The sequence below is a fragment of the Rhopalosiphum maidis genome, chromosome 1, assembly GCF_003676215.2.
Source record: "Rhopalosiphum maidis isolate BTI-1 chromosome 1, ASM367621v3, whole genome shotgun sequence".
NCBI lineage: Eukaryota > Metazoa > Arthropoda > Insecta > Hemiptera > Aphididae > Rhopalosiphum > Rhopalosiphum maidis.
Genome location: NC_040877.1, coordinates 55,580,737 through 55,596,729, shown reverse-complemented (window position 1 = coordinate 55,596,729; position 15,993 = coordinate 55,580,737). Strand labels below are relative to the sequence as shown.

The following is a 15,993-nucleotide window of genomic DNA, read 5'->3' as shown; positions in this document are numbered from 1 at the left end:
TTATACTAAGGTAATTAAGGGATGTAAATTATAACTTACTGGTTTTGCTAATGCAATTGTTGGATCTGGATTTGGAGTGACAGCTCTCCGATGACCTTGATTTGATAAAGGTTTTTCTGGATTGGGTGTAAGAGATCTACGACCCTGGGACAAACTTTGGATAGTGTTAGTACAAAATGACAGCTTAGTTGCCTTTGTTATAGATTTTGGTGCTGTTGTTGCATTAACGGGTTCACCTTCAGGAGAAGCAAATAATAGCAGAAGAGGTTGGTATCTCCCTCGCTTACATTTCTCTACTACCTGAATAATAGAATAAATACAATAAATTAGTATTTAGTAGTATACTTAACAAAATAATGAATATTTTTCTAATTATTATTGATTTTACCTGTTCCCATCTAGGACCAATTTCTCGAACATTAGCGTCATCAAAATATATCCAAATTTTTAGTTTCGTGTGATAAAAAAATGTAGAATAATGTTTTCCGTAATATGTTACAACTCCAACTAATTGATGTTGTAGGGGCATACTTCCATTTGGTAAGTCAAATGATCCATGAAATACATCACATAATCGTAATGAAGTTCGCAGTGTGCTTAAAAGTGCCATTATATGGTCTAACGTAGGTCTGTCTGAATCCCAAACAATGCCTACTGAAACTATTTCCGGTCTGTTCATTAATGTTCTTCTTATTTGAATTTTAGCACCACAAGCGCTCTGAAAAAAGAATGCATTTTAAAGAAAATGTACTTTTTAATAATTATCACATTATACTAGCTTACTGGGCAATCTCTAATATCTCCCATTCCACCGGCTTTCTTCAATAATTGACCAAATAGATCAGCTTGGCCGGTCGAAGGAAATTGTTTAACTTGAGCAGTTAATGCAGATGCGGATACATAATGCACCATCTAAATAAAGATGAAAGGAATATAATTAAAACACCAAATGGGAAAAAGTAATGAAATCATTAAAGATTTAACAAACCTGAGTAAAAGGTAAAGGCTCTGAGGTAGCTCCACAAGCACCACATACACTTTGTTCAACTAATGTCATAGCAAACTTTTGATGAGATATACAATGTTTTGCATTACACATGTCTTCGGCTTCTTCGTTAGCTATATGGTAGTGTATTCTTAATAATATATTTTCCTATAATATAAAACATTAGTTTCCCTGCCATTTTTTTTTATCTTACATGATATTAAATACATACAAAGCATTCTGCAGCATCGTCCATAAATCCTAATTGGAATCTTCTCTGATCGTAAAATGATTGAGCAAGAGCTTTCCTCAGTGCGTCTGGAGGCAAAGCCGTTTCTTGGCTGGAACCAAGCGCTGTGAATAGTTCCTAAAATCATAAAAATAAATTGTTTGAATAAAATTAAAGTTAGTTATTAATATTAGGTACTTTTAACGTATTATTAACATTATAGTATTGCAGTTCAATATAATTTTTATTACATCAGAGTACTTCTACTACGGTTACTATACCTCACAGACAATAAGTTGTTTAATTTTGTCGGTTTCCTACAAAAAGGTATAATTTTATTCGTATACGATTGAATGAGTCACTGGCCTATGCAAACTACTGTGAGAGTTTTTAAACAATAAGATATCCGGTTGTTATCTTATATACTTCCATAACGACTTTCCCATGATCAATTTTTTTGTATTTAATTACAACCTTTTTGCAACAGACATTATAGAGGTTACGAGATATTATAACCTTATAACAAAGATACATTTTATATTTTTATTTATGATATTTTATGAAAGATTTAGATTAAATTCTACTAAATGAATAGCCCTCGGGACTTGCCGGATGATTAATAACAAAAACGATTTGTAATAGTTGTGGCGAAATAAGTTTGTCACGATTCGTATGACTTTTCTAATGAACCTTCTTTCCACCCACAATCCTTTGTATTAACTGTATCTCACTGATAAATTGTATAAACGGAAAGCGAAAAATAAAAACAAATTAACAATAAAGCGATCTTTTATTCATAAATACATTTATATATACATATTATTAACATTGGTCGAACTAGCTTTACCTAGTTTACCCATTCCCAGATGAATAGTGATTTAGAAAATCCGTTACTGGATATCAAGACAAAAAAAAATATATAGGTAATAGATATATATAGGAAAAATAATCGAACCAAATCATAAAACATATAAAAAAATGACTCAACTACGTTTGAAATTAGAATATTATAATATATTATATACGTTTGTATATATTATTATATTACGTTAAAACAGTTGTATTGCATAATAAGCATCAAGATTTGTTTAAATGCTGATAAAAACCTGTGACATTTTATTAAATATACGACTACTTCAAAGCTGTATGATCATAGTATATTATAATATATAGCTGACTAAAACATTTCTTTGAATTTTATTTGACGAGTCATGCGTTTCTACAACACGCGTGTTTTTCATTATTATTTGTTATCTGTTTTTTTTTTTTTGTATATAATAAGTTTTTTAACGCAAGTATCAAAATTAATGTTATCCATCAAAAAATCTATTTAAAAAAAAAACTAGTTATAATTTATAACAAAAGCAAAAATAATTCGAGTACATTAAACCTATTGTTCACGTAATAGAAACAATTTTAAAGTCGTACCTATTCAAGTTTATTAAACTGAATATGCACAGATGTATTAATTATTTTTTTCAGCGAAAACAGCTAAGATTTGATAATACAAGTAGAACAACCTCGAATAATACAATCGTAAATAATACCACATAATTATGCAAAATTTCTATTCAACGTTATCGACCAGAAATGTGTACATAATATAAAAACAATATAATATTTTAAACTATTATAAATCTTATGGTTTTAACCTTTCGTATAAACCCGTACGAGGTTCAACATATTATATTCCAACACAATTCGTCATAACCGACCGGTTTCGTAGGGATTTTTTGTATAATATTATTTTAACCGAATTATGAGATACACGAGTAACGTTGCCGAACTCGAAAAAATATATATTGTACCTACCAAATATTTTCTGCGTGCACCTGATTCAATAAAAATAATAAAAATATTATGTTCGTTAAGATTTCTCGCTCCATGCGATCAATTAATCATTCGAATATAATAATAATATATTATATTGTATGCGAGAAATGAAAACCATATATATGTACTTATGTATATAGAAAGACTACCAAGTGTACTCCAACGTCGTCTCGTCTATATCGGAAGATCATTTATCATCGTCGTCCCGAAGATTCATCGATCTCTATTATATACATTATACACGCTTTCAGAAGACGTCAAATCATGCGGCTATTGTCGTCGAAATATATTGTAAGTCGCCGGCTCGCCGCACGTACAATGTACGTTGCACAGCAATATGTGTATATGTATATTGTATATATTATACTCTAATTAAACGCCGTACTTATTTATCTCCATTTTCTCGTAGCCTCTTCACGCGCCTGGGGGTGTACACGTGCGTTAGGGGGTGAAGGGAGTCGCGGAGGACTCGATTGTTGACGAGGACCGGTTCTCCAAAAAAAAAAAAAAAACCGTGCTGCCACGTCGAAAAACCAGTACTACCAAGTAGGTGGAGCACCAACATCTTGGGCCCTATATCGTTCGTAAGTGTATGTATACACACACATATATATATATATATATATATATATATGTATATATAGCTATACGCGTGAAGAGTGTGTATTATATACCTTTCTATAATAACACGAGTGTCACCGGGTTGTACCTGTGTATGCATATAGTTAGTACCTTCCACGGCTCAAGTTATACATAATATATTATCTTAATTCGTGATATCTGCTACTACAATATCTGCAATGACGACAGAGTAGATAATAAATAGACGCAATACATATAAAGTACATAAAATAAATTTATAAATATAATGATACGTTAAATCGCACAAGAAACACAACGAATAGAAAATAAATAAAAATGCGTCCATCCAAATAACGACGTCGAAAACCATCGACGCGTCTCGATCTCTACTAACAATACTATAAAAGAGGCAAAATGGTGAGACTGTGAAATACAATATCATTATAAAACACCGTATATTACCGACATATAAACGTTATTGAAGTCAGTCAAAACGTTTGTCACAGTTATACCAGTTTCGTGTCTATCAAAAGAGCAAATAAGATAAAGTTATTACAACTTTAGACTTTACTATGTAAAAATAATGTTGGAATCTAGTTTCTAAAATAATAATATATATGATCCATCGAGATCATACGGTTTGTGTGTTTTCAACGACACAAGACAATGTCAAACTACGTTTCACTAAATAACTATGTGTTATTTTTACCCAAAGGAATGAGCATAGATCGGCATACGGAACCAAAACGTACTTATACATATATACACTAAAATATGTATGTAACCTATAGTCTACTATGTAGAGCGAACCACAGCGGGAACAGCGGGACTACTATAATAAAGTGTCTTTCGTATGAAATAGAAAAAAATATAATAAATACGCTGAAATCAAAATGAAATTTAACGTTTAAACTATATGATATTGTATCGCGTGTTTTGCGCGATGTCACGATAAATACATATAGTATATATACATTTAATTTATACAACAAGCTATCTGACGAGACGTTAAAGACCGACGATAATACGAGGAGTGAAATAGAAATCGTAATAATACTGTGTTCATTTACTATTTATCTAAATAACGAATATCACATTTTCTTACCTTTAGAGCGCAAAAAATGCATGACTCTTCCATGCAAGCGTGCCCGTACAATTCTCTGAAGCTTCGTCTGAATATGTCTAAGTGCCATAACACCTGGAACAATCAACCGTTCGGTAAATACACAACATAGAAATATTTATACATATTTATACATATTTATTTCAATTAATTTTTGTTTTATTGAAGTAATTGCCAATCTTATATATTCATATAGATATGCACAATTAGCAGATATAGGTATATTGAAACTATTACAGTACATAAATTATAAATAGGTACCTAATGCAGTGATGAACTGATATTAAGCAAAGAAGTATTTACACTATATGAATTATACAAGTTAACATTTCAGTGCTGACCCTTACTTCAGTAAAGAAATCGTATTAAATTAATGTTTTACGTTGATTGAGTTCCAATGACATTCAAAATTATAGGCCATCAATCATCCGGTTAATTACATATATATATACCTATAATATAACTCTGTATATATTAAAGAATAAACTGAGGGGAGAATCATCATGCCCCCGTGATGGTCACGGTGAACTGTCATTATGATTTCATGGACACCTGTGTTCACCGGAACAATGTATACGAAATGAACTATTTAGGGTTGTAACTTGTATTAGTCAACAGGTCCCCCTTCAAAACAAAACCGATAGGCTGACTTGGTATGAGTCACATATTATACATTTATACTATATTTATTATATGTATACGAAGACGAAGCTGTCTACGGATGTAGACTCTCTCAGACTCGTATTCTTTACTATATATTATATTATATTATATTATAATACCTCCTAATATTTTTTACTATACACGATTTATAAACGTGTCGTTTTCGATATTACTCATTTCGTTATAGGTATATCTTAGTAATACATATTATAATTATATTACACTGAAACACACGGTTTATATAATAAACGTTATTACTCATTTGATATTATTATTTTATACGTACTTTCACGACGTCAACAAAAACAACACCGACAATTTATACTAATCTCACTACTTTATGCCTATCAAATATCTGTAGAATGATCCACACGTATTTCTGAATCTGAACCAGTCGTGACCGTTAGAAGATCATGACTCTCCTAGACTCTTCCTACCCGAGACAATATAAAAAGGGGAAAAACAACGAATCGGTTAGAAGGTACATCGCCACGGCGAGCGATAGCGCATTGGCCCGGAGACACTTGCATCGGTCACGGATAATGCGACGTTACATCATTACATTATCTAGACTAGAGAATAGACCATATTACAGTAGTAACGTAGATCATCCAATAAACCTACCTACCAAAAATAGGAAATTGATTTTTTTTTTAATTTATTTATACCTTCTGTACAGCGTATGTCAGCGACCTGCGTTAATGTAAATATATATCTTTATAGTTTATATATTTCCATAAAACATTTCGTTACGAACACAAATTATAATTACTTATTGTTTGCAACTGCAGTAATGCTACACTAACAAATTTCAATTATACTTTACAAAGTAATAAGTAATAACATACAACGCATTGATTTCATTCTTATCGTGATGACAAAATACAAATCCAGTTTAAGGTAGGTGTGCGTGCCTGTATATTATTAATATTGTACTTATAATATATGCGCTCAATAATCATGTTACACATTACGTCATTACAACATACTACTTTAATGTTGCTAATACAGTTATTTTAATAAGCACTTTTTTAAGCGCCTTTAATATTTGATATTAGGTACCTTAACGTCCTTAACTCTTAGGAGTGACACTGGTGATACTGTGATAGTAAGATAATGTTAGTTAATTGTATAATATTGCAGAATGCATACACTTGACGAATAGTATGCTTATACATTATTGTCAAACAATCGGTCCAATAATAATAAGACAATTTTGAATAATAGTCGCGGGGCATTAACAATAAATGTATCAATGAGACATTAGTTCATAGATACTTCATACAAAACAAAATAGAGTCAATATTATCTCAGAAAGTCAGAATATAAGGTGGTCGGCGAAAAACATATCGATTATTAACGAAATAAATAATGATCATACCCAAATGTCTATTAGTATTGTTTTTTAAAAAAACGTAGTATAAAGTAATTAAATTTCTTCATTTATTATCAATTAAGTGCATGTTCTGTAACCTTATGGTAATCGACAAAAACAAATCGATAAGAGTAATTCGTGGTACCTACAGGCTACAATAATAATATGAGATGGTCTCTAGACCGAAACAATGATTGTTTTGAATAAATACAATTCGCATGTTGTTATATTAACTCAGTAACAATAATAGATAGGTTATATTTTATAAACTGCACGGGGACGAGCGCCAAAACTTATGTGGATAGTTTTAAAAAGAAATCGAGAATAAATTTGCGAAATAAGAATTGATTGCGAAAAAAAATCAATTGCGTTCAAAATGGCGGGCGGCGGTGGCTTCGACGGAGAGTGTAGTGACCGGTGCGCGACTTGCGGCGGCGGAGGAATAACGTTGTCCGATTATATTATAGTTTCTTACCTTGGTGATTTGAAACAGGGCTCGTCTCTTATACGTCCTGTTGACGGACGGGGGTGGTTGACGTTGGGGTGGTAGGGGTGGCGGCGTATTATCTTCCATGTTTTCACGAAAGACTGCGACCACTTTTGCGTTAATTAGCAATAATTATTGTTATTATTGCAAGATATTAGAATATTATACCATAATTTATCGTAAATATAAAAGAAATAATATTATAACGACACCACGATCGAAAAAAACCGTCTCTGAGAAGACGGGACAAACGAGCGAACGAGACACCGAACCGAATCCGACATTACAAAAGACTGATGGCGCGCCGCCGGGTAACAGGTAACGGCGCACAGGTGCGCACCGCCGCCGATGGATGGACCGCCTCACGTTCATACGGATAGGACGGTGGTAGAGCAGTCCTCAGGTGCAGAGAGTATTTGATGGCGGGGATAGCGGCGACGGGGTTGGCGGCAGTGGCGGACAGCGTTGCTGCTGCTGGCCGCCGAGAGCAGAACACTGCCTCATCCCTCCCACCTGTACAAGAAAACGCCGTGTGGAACAACAATAATATCGTATTATCACTGTCTCTCCAGTCTTCGTCTTCTTATAGGCGTCGTTTTTATAACATTACGTCTACGGTATATTTTTTTTCATATAATATCATATATTAGCTGAGGTAGTACATTATAATATTATTATGAACACGCGTACGTAACACTGACTATTCGTGTAACTTGATGCTGTCTCCGCCTGGTGGAACTTATCTTCGACAATCGCATCAATAACGCACGTATAAGCAATTTTTTCCAGAAATGCGTTATACACTTAGGTTTATTGTATATACGGTGCCTGCCACACGATTTATCAGCTATTTATCAATTGTCACTTTATATGCCCGAAAAGATACGTCACGGCACGTTCTAAAAATCGTATAAGACAAAACGAAAAGTATAAACATTACGATAAGGCCCACCTGCACGTCAAAATACATCTTTTTAAAACTATTATTAAATACATTTGTATACACCAACATAAATATATTTTGTTATTTTCGTTATATCGTAGTTCTTAAAAGTGTCTAATAAGTATCTCCTATTATGTTAAAAGATGACAAAATTGCGTATGTTCTTATGTAAGTGCCTATGGGTTATAGACTTAAAGAATTCTTGAAGATTAAGATGTGGTTCTTAGGTACGATATATCAATGTACTCAGTAGTATAAGAACTTCCTACCATTAACAATGTGCAATTAAGCGTTTAACATACTTACATACCTCTAAGAGACACTAGACATAATACAGTAAAATACCACAAATCACAATAGTATGGTTATCAACAAATTAATTATCAAAACCAATTGTTTTTTCGATTATTAGAACATCGTAGATTGACAACTAATTGTTAATCAATATTTCTTACAATTAAAATGTTGTTAATTTGTTTCTATTATCAGTAGTTTGTAGTGTTTGTACACAATGAAAGTAGTAATGAATATATTATTATTTGCTACTAGTGTAAAAGTTTTAAACATTATCTCAGTAAAAAAACAAAAAAATCTGAAACCACAACGTATATTACTATGATGTACATAATAACCGTAAAATTTAATTCGGATTACATTTTTCTTTTTCTGCTTTGTCAGTAATTGCGAACTATTCTTCTAAAATATTACGCCACTCACGCCTCTCTTGGAGCCCGCCAAATCGATCATATAGAATGTAATAATACACAGACTCCGTGCGTTAATCTACTGACACTATGGCCTAGAATTTGGCAAAAAAATATATAAACAATAATAAACGAACAATTATAATTACGATTGCGAATGCGGGAGTGTACCTATGAAATAATTTTATAGTTGTTGGCGGTGACGGTCGACCGTGCCGCGCTGTCCTTGGATTTGGCGCCGAGAAACCGTGCACGTTGGCAACCCTGGCCGGTCGGCGGGCGCAGTAGCGAGAAACCGGTTTTCAGGACCCGCAGGGGATTTACTACGACTTTTACTATAGTGTAGTAAAATATAATAATAATAATATGGAATATAATAATACACGCGCGAGGCGCGCGCGCACTGCGTCTCGGGCTCGAGAGATTGTGTAGATCTCTTGCGCGCAGGTAATAAACATCATCGTGTAGTAAAAAATAAATAATACGAAATCCCGCCATAAAATCCGTAGTAGGTACTAACAACGACGTGGCGGCGAGGAAAACGAACGCGCACAACGCCGTCGTCGGGTCGGATGCAGGTTAAACTATACTACGAGGGCCATTGTTCTCCGCGCTGTTCGAATCTCGACGAACAGTCATATTCCGCCCCCACGACCGCATTGCGACATAGACTTGAAAGTCCGCTACGAATGCAATGATGATAATAATAATACGCACTTTGTGCGGGTGTAAAACTGCAAAACCGTTGTCGTTGCGTGCGCCACAGAGTACCCATTTATTTGTTTTCTTTTTATTTTACACTATGAACGTGAAAACAATAATATTATAGGTACCTACTTACATATTACGTTTCAGCTACGACGACCGCTATGAAAACCGAACTTGCATAGTATAACTTATAAAATCGTGTCGGACTAAAGAAAATCTACAACCCTGGTGCGCATATAGCCATACATTGAATATTGATCAAACACGAATTCCGCTGAACCTGCACCGCAATAACCTATAAAGAGTTTAAATACCTTTACCCGATCAGGAAGTACTTGTCGTGCGCATAGGATAATAATATATATATTATAATATATTATAAGGAACACACAGTTAGTCAATCGATTGATTCGGTTAAAATCGAAAACATTGGTGGTTGGTACGCGCGTCGCGAATTCACGACGCTCCATTACTTCGTGTGTTAGAGGCAGCCGGCAGATACCCATTAAAGCGCAGTATTTCCATTTTCTAGCGTACGAAATTTACGAAAAGCGCTGATCAATTCGTTTAACCCACTCGTTTATTTTTATTTTAATATCATTATTTCAGGTTTATTAACGTTATTTAACTGTACACACGGTGTATCGGTGTAAACGGTTTTCGATTGCGTAATTATAAATCGCGTAAAATGAGAATGTAGTTGACGTTGCAACAAAACAATACGAAGTTAAAAAGAGGGAAAACAAATGATGCGATGACGTAGAGGCGTCTCTAGATCAATTTCTTGTTGTGGTGGAATGAGGGGGGGGTGTCAAACACGTTCGTTTATAGATACAGTGAAAATATTGTGTATAATCATTAATCGGACACAATAAATAACAGGTATTATAATCAAACAAAAACATAAGAAGGTACTTATTATTAATCAGTTATACAAGTATATAACAATCACCAATAACCATACATCAGTAGCGTATCTAAATAAGTATCCATGGATTGGGAGACTTAATATGAAATTACGTATGAATAGAATGAAAAATAATCACGGGAAGATGCTTGATTTAATTGAGTTATACGATGGATAGTTATGCGTATTGCGTATAGTAACAATAAATACCTACTTATACCTAATTACATAATAATATAAATTCTAGATGTTGCGTTGCGTTCAGTAATATACTTAAAATACTTAAATCGTTAAATATTTTCCACTCGTTATTTAAATTTTTATTTGTGACAATTACGCGTCGACGAGAGCAGTAAAATGCTTATAGGTATCATGTGCTATGTGGTTATATTATATACATAATACGCATTTTATAATGATGATGATCTATCAAAACGCAATAAATGCAAATATAAATAATAGACAATAATCGATATATTATAATGTTGACATTAAGTCAGGCCATATATATTTTTTAAACATAATTAATTTATCCCTTATCATTGGTATAATAGTATAAGTGACGTTCACTTAATCATTAATAAAATAATATATAACTTGGAAAGCATTATAAGCAGGAACTATCCATCAGATATAAACACCGTTTTAAAACTCGTATATAATGTTAAATATATATACATACTATATATACGTTATACATATAAATATAATATGCATAATATATTACACAACCAATATTTAAAAAGACCGGTTTTTCGTTGTATGGGGTACAATTTATTATCCGAATGACATATTTCTTCAGTCAGAACATTTAATTTTGTGAAATTTTTTTATCACGAAGAAACGATAAAATCCAATTTATAGTGTTTATTTTTTACTACTGAAATAATGGTAACTACATGAGCAGTAATTTAGTGCAAAATAAAATGGTTCACTCCGATTTCAGTAAACCTATAATGTAAGAGACAGGTGAAAGAGCTCTTCAAAAATTTCACTCCCACGTCAACTGTGGCTGCGAGTTTGTTTTTAACAAATTATTATTCGTTATATATATTTACTAATAAAGGTAGGAATTTTATAAAATACTAGTTGATAATTTGTTGAGCTTAGATCGTGCAAGATTAGAACATATTATATAATTATAAAAAAAAATTTTACCCCGAAAGTTATACCGCCTTGCCTCCGACTGACACTATATTTAATATTTAATCGTTGACGAACACGGTGATGTGTAATATGTATGTAACCGAGATGGTTAATGACTTTTCGAGTGAGTACACGAGTATTGCCTTTTATTATATGGTGAGATTATAATAACCTAGCGCAGACGTTGCCCTCGGCCGGAAGCACGCGGCGATTACACGCGTGGTTCCATCGCGGTCGTCGTTAAAGTCGCCGGCGCGTAATCTCTGTCCTCCTCCGTCGTTGTACAATTGACTCAAGTCGCCAGCGCGTAGGTACGAGTTGACGACCACCACTACGGCCTCCAGCCTCTACTCGTCATCGTGTATTTTACTCCACAGCCTCCCTCCGGGTGTCGGGCGACAAATATTGATCTCCGAGGGCGGGCGCAGTAGTGCGTGGTGACCGGAAAGATCCTACATAATATGATATTATAATATCGTTACGCGCGTACCTACCTATAACTGTCGCCTACGCAATCACTATATATACACGTCTCTGTGGTCTGTAACAGCGGTCATCCAATTAATGGCGCCAAATAAAAAAAACAAATCTAAATAAATATTGTGTAAAAACTCAATCGTAGGAAGATTTTCCGTTTAAGGAGGGTACGTCGGAGTAGAAGCTTAAAAATATCAATTTTTTTTATTATTAAAAAAACAAAATCAATGCTTCTCCCGAGGGCTAAGATATTTTCTGGTGCTGAAATTACAATAAATGGACTATGCGTATTCTTTAAAGTTCACGCCACCAATAATTTATTTATATATATCTTGAAATAGACCATCTGATTTTCTCTTTATTTTTTTATATAGAATTATGTATCTTCTTATACACTTAGTCGTTCTTCCCCACGTTTAAAATGTTTGAAGTTAATCAGTTAAGAATATAACCGTTTTGTGTTTTTTGCAATGTGTACTCAATAATTCTACAATTCAAATACATAATTTTTTTTAAGAAAAACATTGGTTTTAGAATGGAAAAATTGAGAAAAATATACTTTCTTTGATCTTTCAATTCATCGTAGGTTAGGTGTATACTCCCGCGTTGTACCCCTAAAAAAAGAAATCGGGTTCGAGGGCGCTGCGCCGTACAGTTTGTGCGCATTCAGATATGCATACGAAAAAACGTACGAAGACTTACGCGCGTTGTCAAACGCGTCAATCGCGTATAAATTATTGTAATAATTAATAACTATATCAGTAACTAGTAAGTACACAGAGGACCGAGACTATACGCCACTACTGCAGCCAATACTAATGCCAATTTACTGACGACGAAGGGGAATTGAATACACATAAGCCGACGCAACGGAAAACGGTTAATATACCATCGAGTGAATTATAATACCCAAGTATACTGTTAATCTCTATCCCGATTCTGACGTGAGGAGCGTGAGTGGCGCGCGCGAGCTCGTGTATACGCACTGCACGCGCGGGTGCGCGCCTTGCCACCATCGTCGTCGTAAGTACACGGTTTACGAAAGGAAAACCGGTTTCTTGTTATAATAGTGGACATACGAAAGGATTGAAGCGAATAGATTCGGAGTCGTCGGACTGAAGATCGAGAGCAGGAGAGGAGACGCCGACGGTGGACGTCAACAGCGTTCGGTGCCACTGCCGCACGTGTCTTCGGAGCTCCTTAATTACTCCTCAGACTAATTTCCTAACAAAAGACACTGTATAGTATAATATATATACGCCTTGTTCTCGTGTTTTAAACAGTCGCCGCGTGCGCGATGAAAAGAAATTTTCGTTATACACGCACTCTCGAAATGCATATATTGAAATATAAATAATAATATAATAATAATGTATATCATACCTACTATAGAGTTATTACTATATAATGTGTATACTGTATATTGTGATTCGATAAAACTCGACTTTATATTATACAAACGTAAACGTCGCCACAGAAGGTCAATGGGTAGAACACGACGTGGGGACCTATATTATATAAAAATATAAACAACGAGCGTCTGTATCATGCTACATTATAATGTAGTGATTGTATTTAATTATTATTGTCGCATACCCCGGCATATTCGTAATACCAACGTATGTGTGAAACTGTGTAAACAAAAGAATAGATTGTTCTTAGTGAAAAAATTAATTTGAAGGTTTGTTATAATTATTATGCACAATATTAATATATCGACCTCAAAATTCGACTTGTAAAAGGACAATTATTATTCTAGTTAGTAGGTATACGATATAAAACTAATTACCTAGTACATTATAGTATATTTAGGTCGCAATCAAAATTGTATTCAAAATCCTTTATTCCATCAATTTTGCCTGGCCAAACGGCTGCTGGCTTTCAACGCGACTTTCCTTGCATAACACCATAATCTTTTTGTATTTTTATAACTTTCTAATAATTTTCATTATACTAGTTTTAATTGTTTTCATTTTTAATTATTTTTTTCAAACAATGATTATACTATAAAATTAACATTTTTTCTCCCATAAAAATATAGCTTTTTAAATTTTATATTTATGATTTATTGGTGTCAATCAACAATTTTGGTGAAACTTTGAATAATGTATAAGTATGTTATTGTGATAGCTTGACAATATTAGAGTAAAATAAGAATATTAAAAATTAGATTTTGTTTGTAGGACAGATAAAATAATAATATAGCTGGTATGTTGGTATGTTTTGATTTTGTATACGTACTTAATAAACTATATAAACTATTAAAAAATGCAATGGAGTGAATTTATTTAATTAATTAAATTTATTTTACAAATCCTATCTATAAAATCTTCCCACATAATATATATTTTATATTAAACATTTTTTCTAGTATTAAAATATTCATAATACATTCCAAGTAAAGAATAATACAGTTAATTTAACATTTTAAAACTATAGTTATATTACGAAAAGTATATCCATGAAGTAAAAGTGAATATATTTTTAAGTATGCTGCAGTATATACTAGTGCTTTGGATAAACACAACGATTTATCAATTTTATAACAAAAATATTAATCTGGAAATACCGTTTATTTTTATTAAATTTCTTCATGGCAACACAACGATTATGAGTAAATATTTCCATATATATGCCTGCTAGCAATATTCATTACCGTCACTTTTTATAAATTACCATATTATTATTATGTTATATGCGTTTTTTATTGCCAAACAACATAGTGCGAAACGCGGTCCATTTCCAATCTTTATACGGTCGTATAAATGTCGAGGTGAACATATACAAATATACAAATACATTAAACAGTACCTAGTGTTTACTCGTATATTTAAAAAACATAATAAATTATAAGTGCTGTATACTGGCATAAGCGTTGTATATTATATGTTAAAACTGTGATGGGAAACACGATTGTTTCTTTCTTTTAAATTGAGTTTTGACATTATAAATTTGCATTGACCACTCTCGTATGTTCACGTATATATACATATATAACTCTATATAATAGATTATTAAACATTATTTTATTTTATTCAATTTAACCACCCCCGACGAGGGACATACGATGACGCAGGACAAGATAGAAGTCCTAAGAGACGTCGGTGGAAGAGTGGTGTTTGGTACCTAAACTCGTTTCGATAATATTGTTACTGAGCGAAAACAAAGAACAAAAAATCACGAACATAATAATAAATAAGTGGTCCGGTTCGCCGCCGCACGACGTCGAACGACTGATCTGTCATTCGCGTTAATGGCCTCAGAGTCGAAATGTTATTGTGCGCTTAATCTTGTAATCATAACAATTCTCTTGTATTACTATTGAGTAGTATAATAATATTATATACCTCGTCTTAGTCGTGTATTAGTTGTCAGCGCATTCGTAATGGACGTTCATAAATCCAAAATGAGCGAAGCGTGCTACAGGGCACAGGCCAGTACACTATTGGCGGGTACACGTTATAAACACTGTATACATATTTTATTATATATCCTTATTACTAGGAAACTGGTCGCGTGCTGTAGTTTATCCTATTCCTATATATCTATAATACACGTATGCGACCGGCATTTCTCAATTAAGATCTTTTTTTTTTACTAAATCATAATCGTTTAATAAACATAATATACGCACGATACGAATACATAATTCTACGCGTGTATTTACTATTTTACTCTATCTGATGTCGATGATAATTTTATGATATCGGATTACCAACGCAATCGCTGTTGCGGGTAAATGGCTGCAACAGGTTGAACTACGCACGCGTGCGTTTATAATATTTAACAATGAAACAAGAACAAGTGGTTTGATTATAATACATTCCGAAA

General features: G+C 33.3%; 1 protein-coding gene across 5 annotated transcripts in view; it reads right to left on the bottom strand.

The window, feature by feature from the left end:
* Positions 1-15,993, bottom strand: part of LOC113550406 (bromodomain-containing protein DDB_G0280777) — a 38,204-nt gene that overhangs the window by 5,257 nt on the left and 16,954 nt on the right. For 4 of the 5 annotated variants that reach the window (XM_026952214.1, XM_026952221.1, XM_026952238.1 and 1 more), the window contains exons 1-7: positions 7,266-7,566; positions 4,735-4,827; positions 1,218-1,352; positions 989-1,153; positions 784-912; positions 389-718; positions 40-300 (exon numbers count right to left, since the gene is read on the bottom strand). In XM_026952214.1, coding sequence (XP_026808015.1) covers positions 40-300; positions 389-718; positions 784-912; positions 989-1,153; positions 1,218-1,352; positions 4,735-4,827; positions 7,266-7,364 — 1,212 coding nt within the window. In that variant the 5' untranslated portion in view covers positions 7,365-7,566. Of the gene's footprint in view, positions 1-39; positions 301-388; positions 719-783; positions 913-988; positions 1,154-1,217; positions 1,353-4,734; positions 4,828-7,265; positions 7,567-15,993 lie in introns of those variants that run through there. The other variant, XM_026952229.1, reaches the window with a different exon arrangement.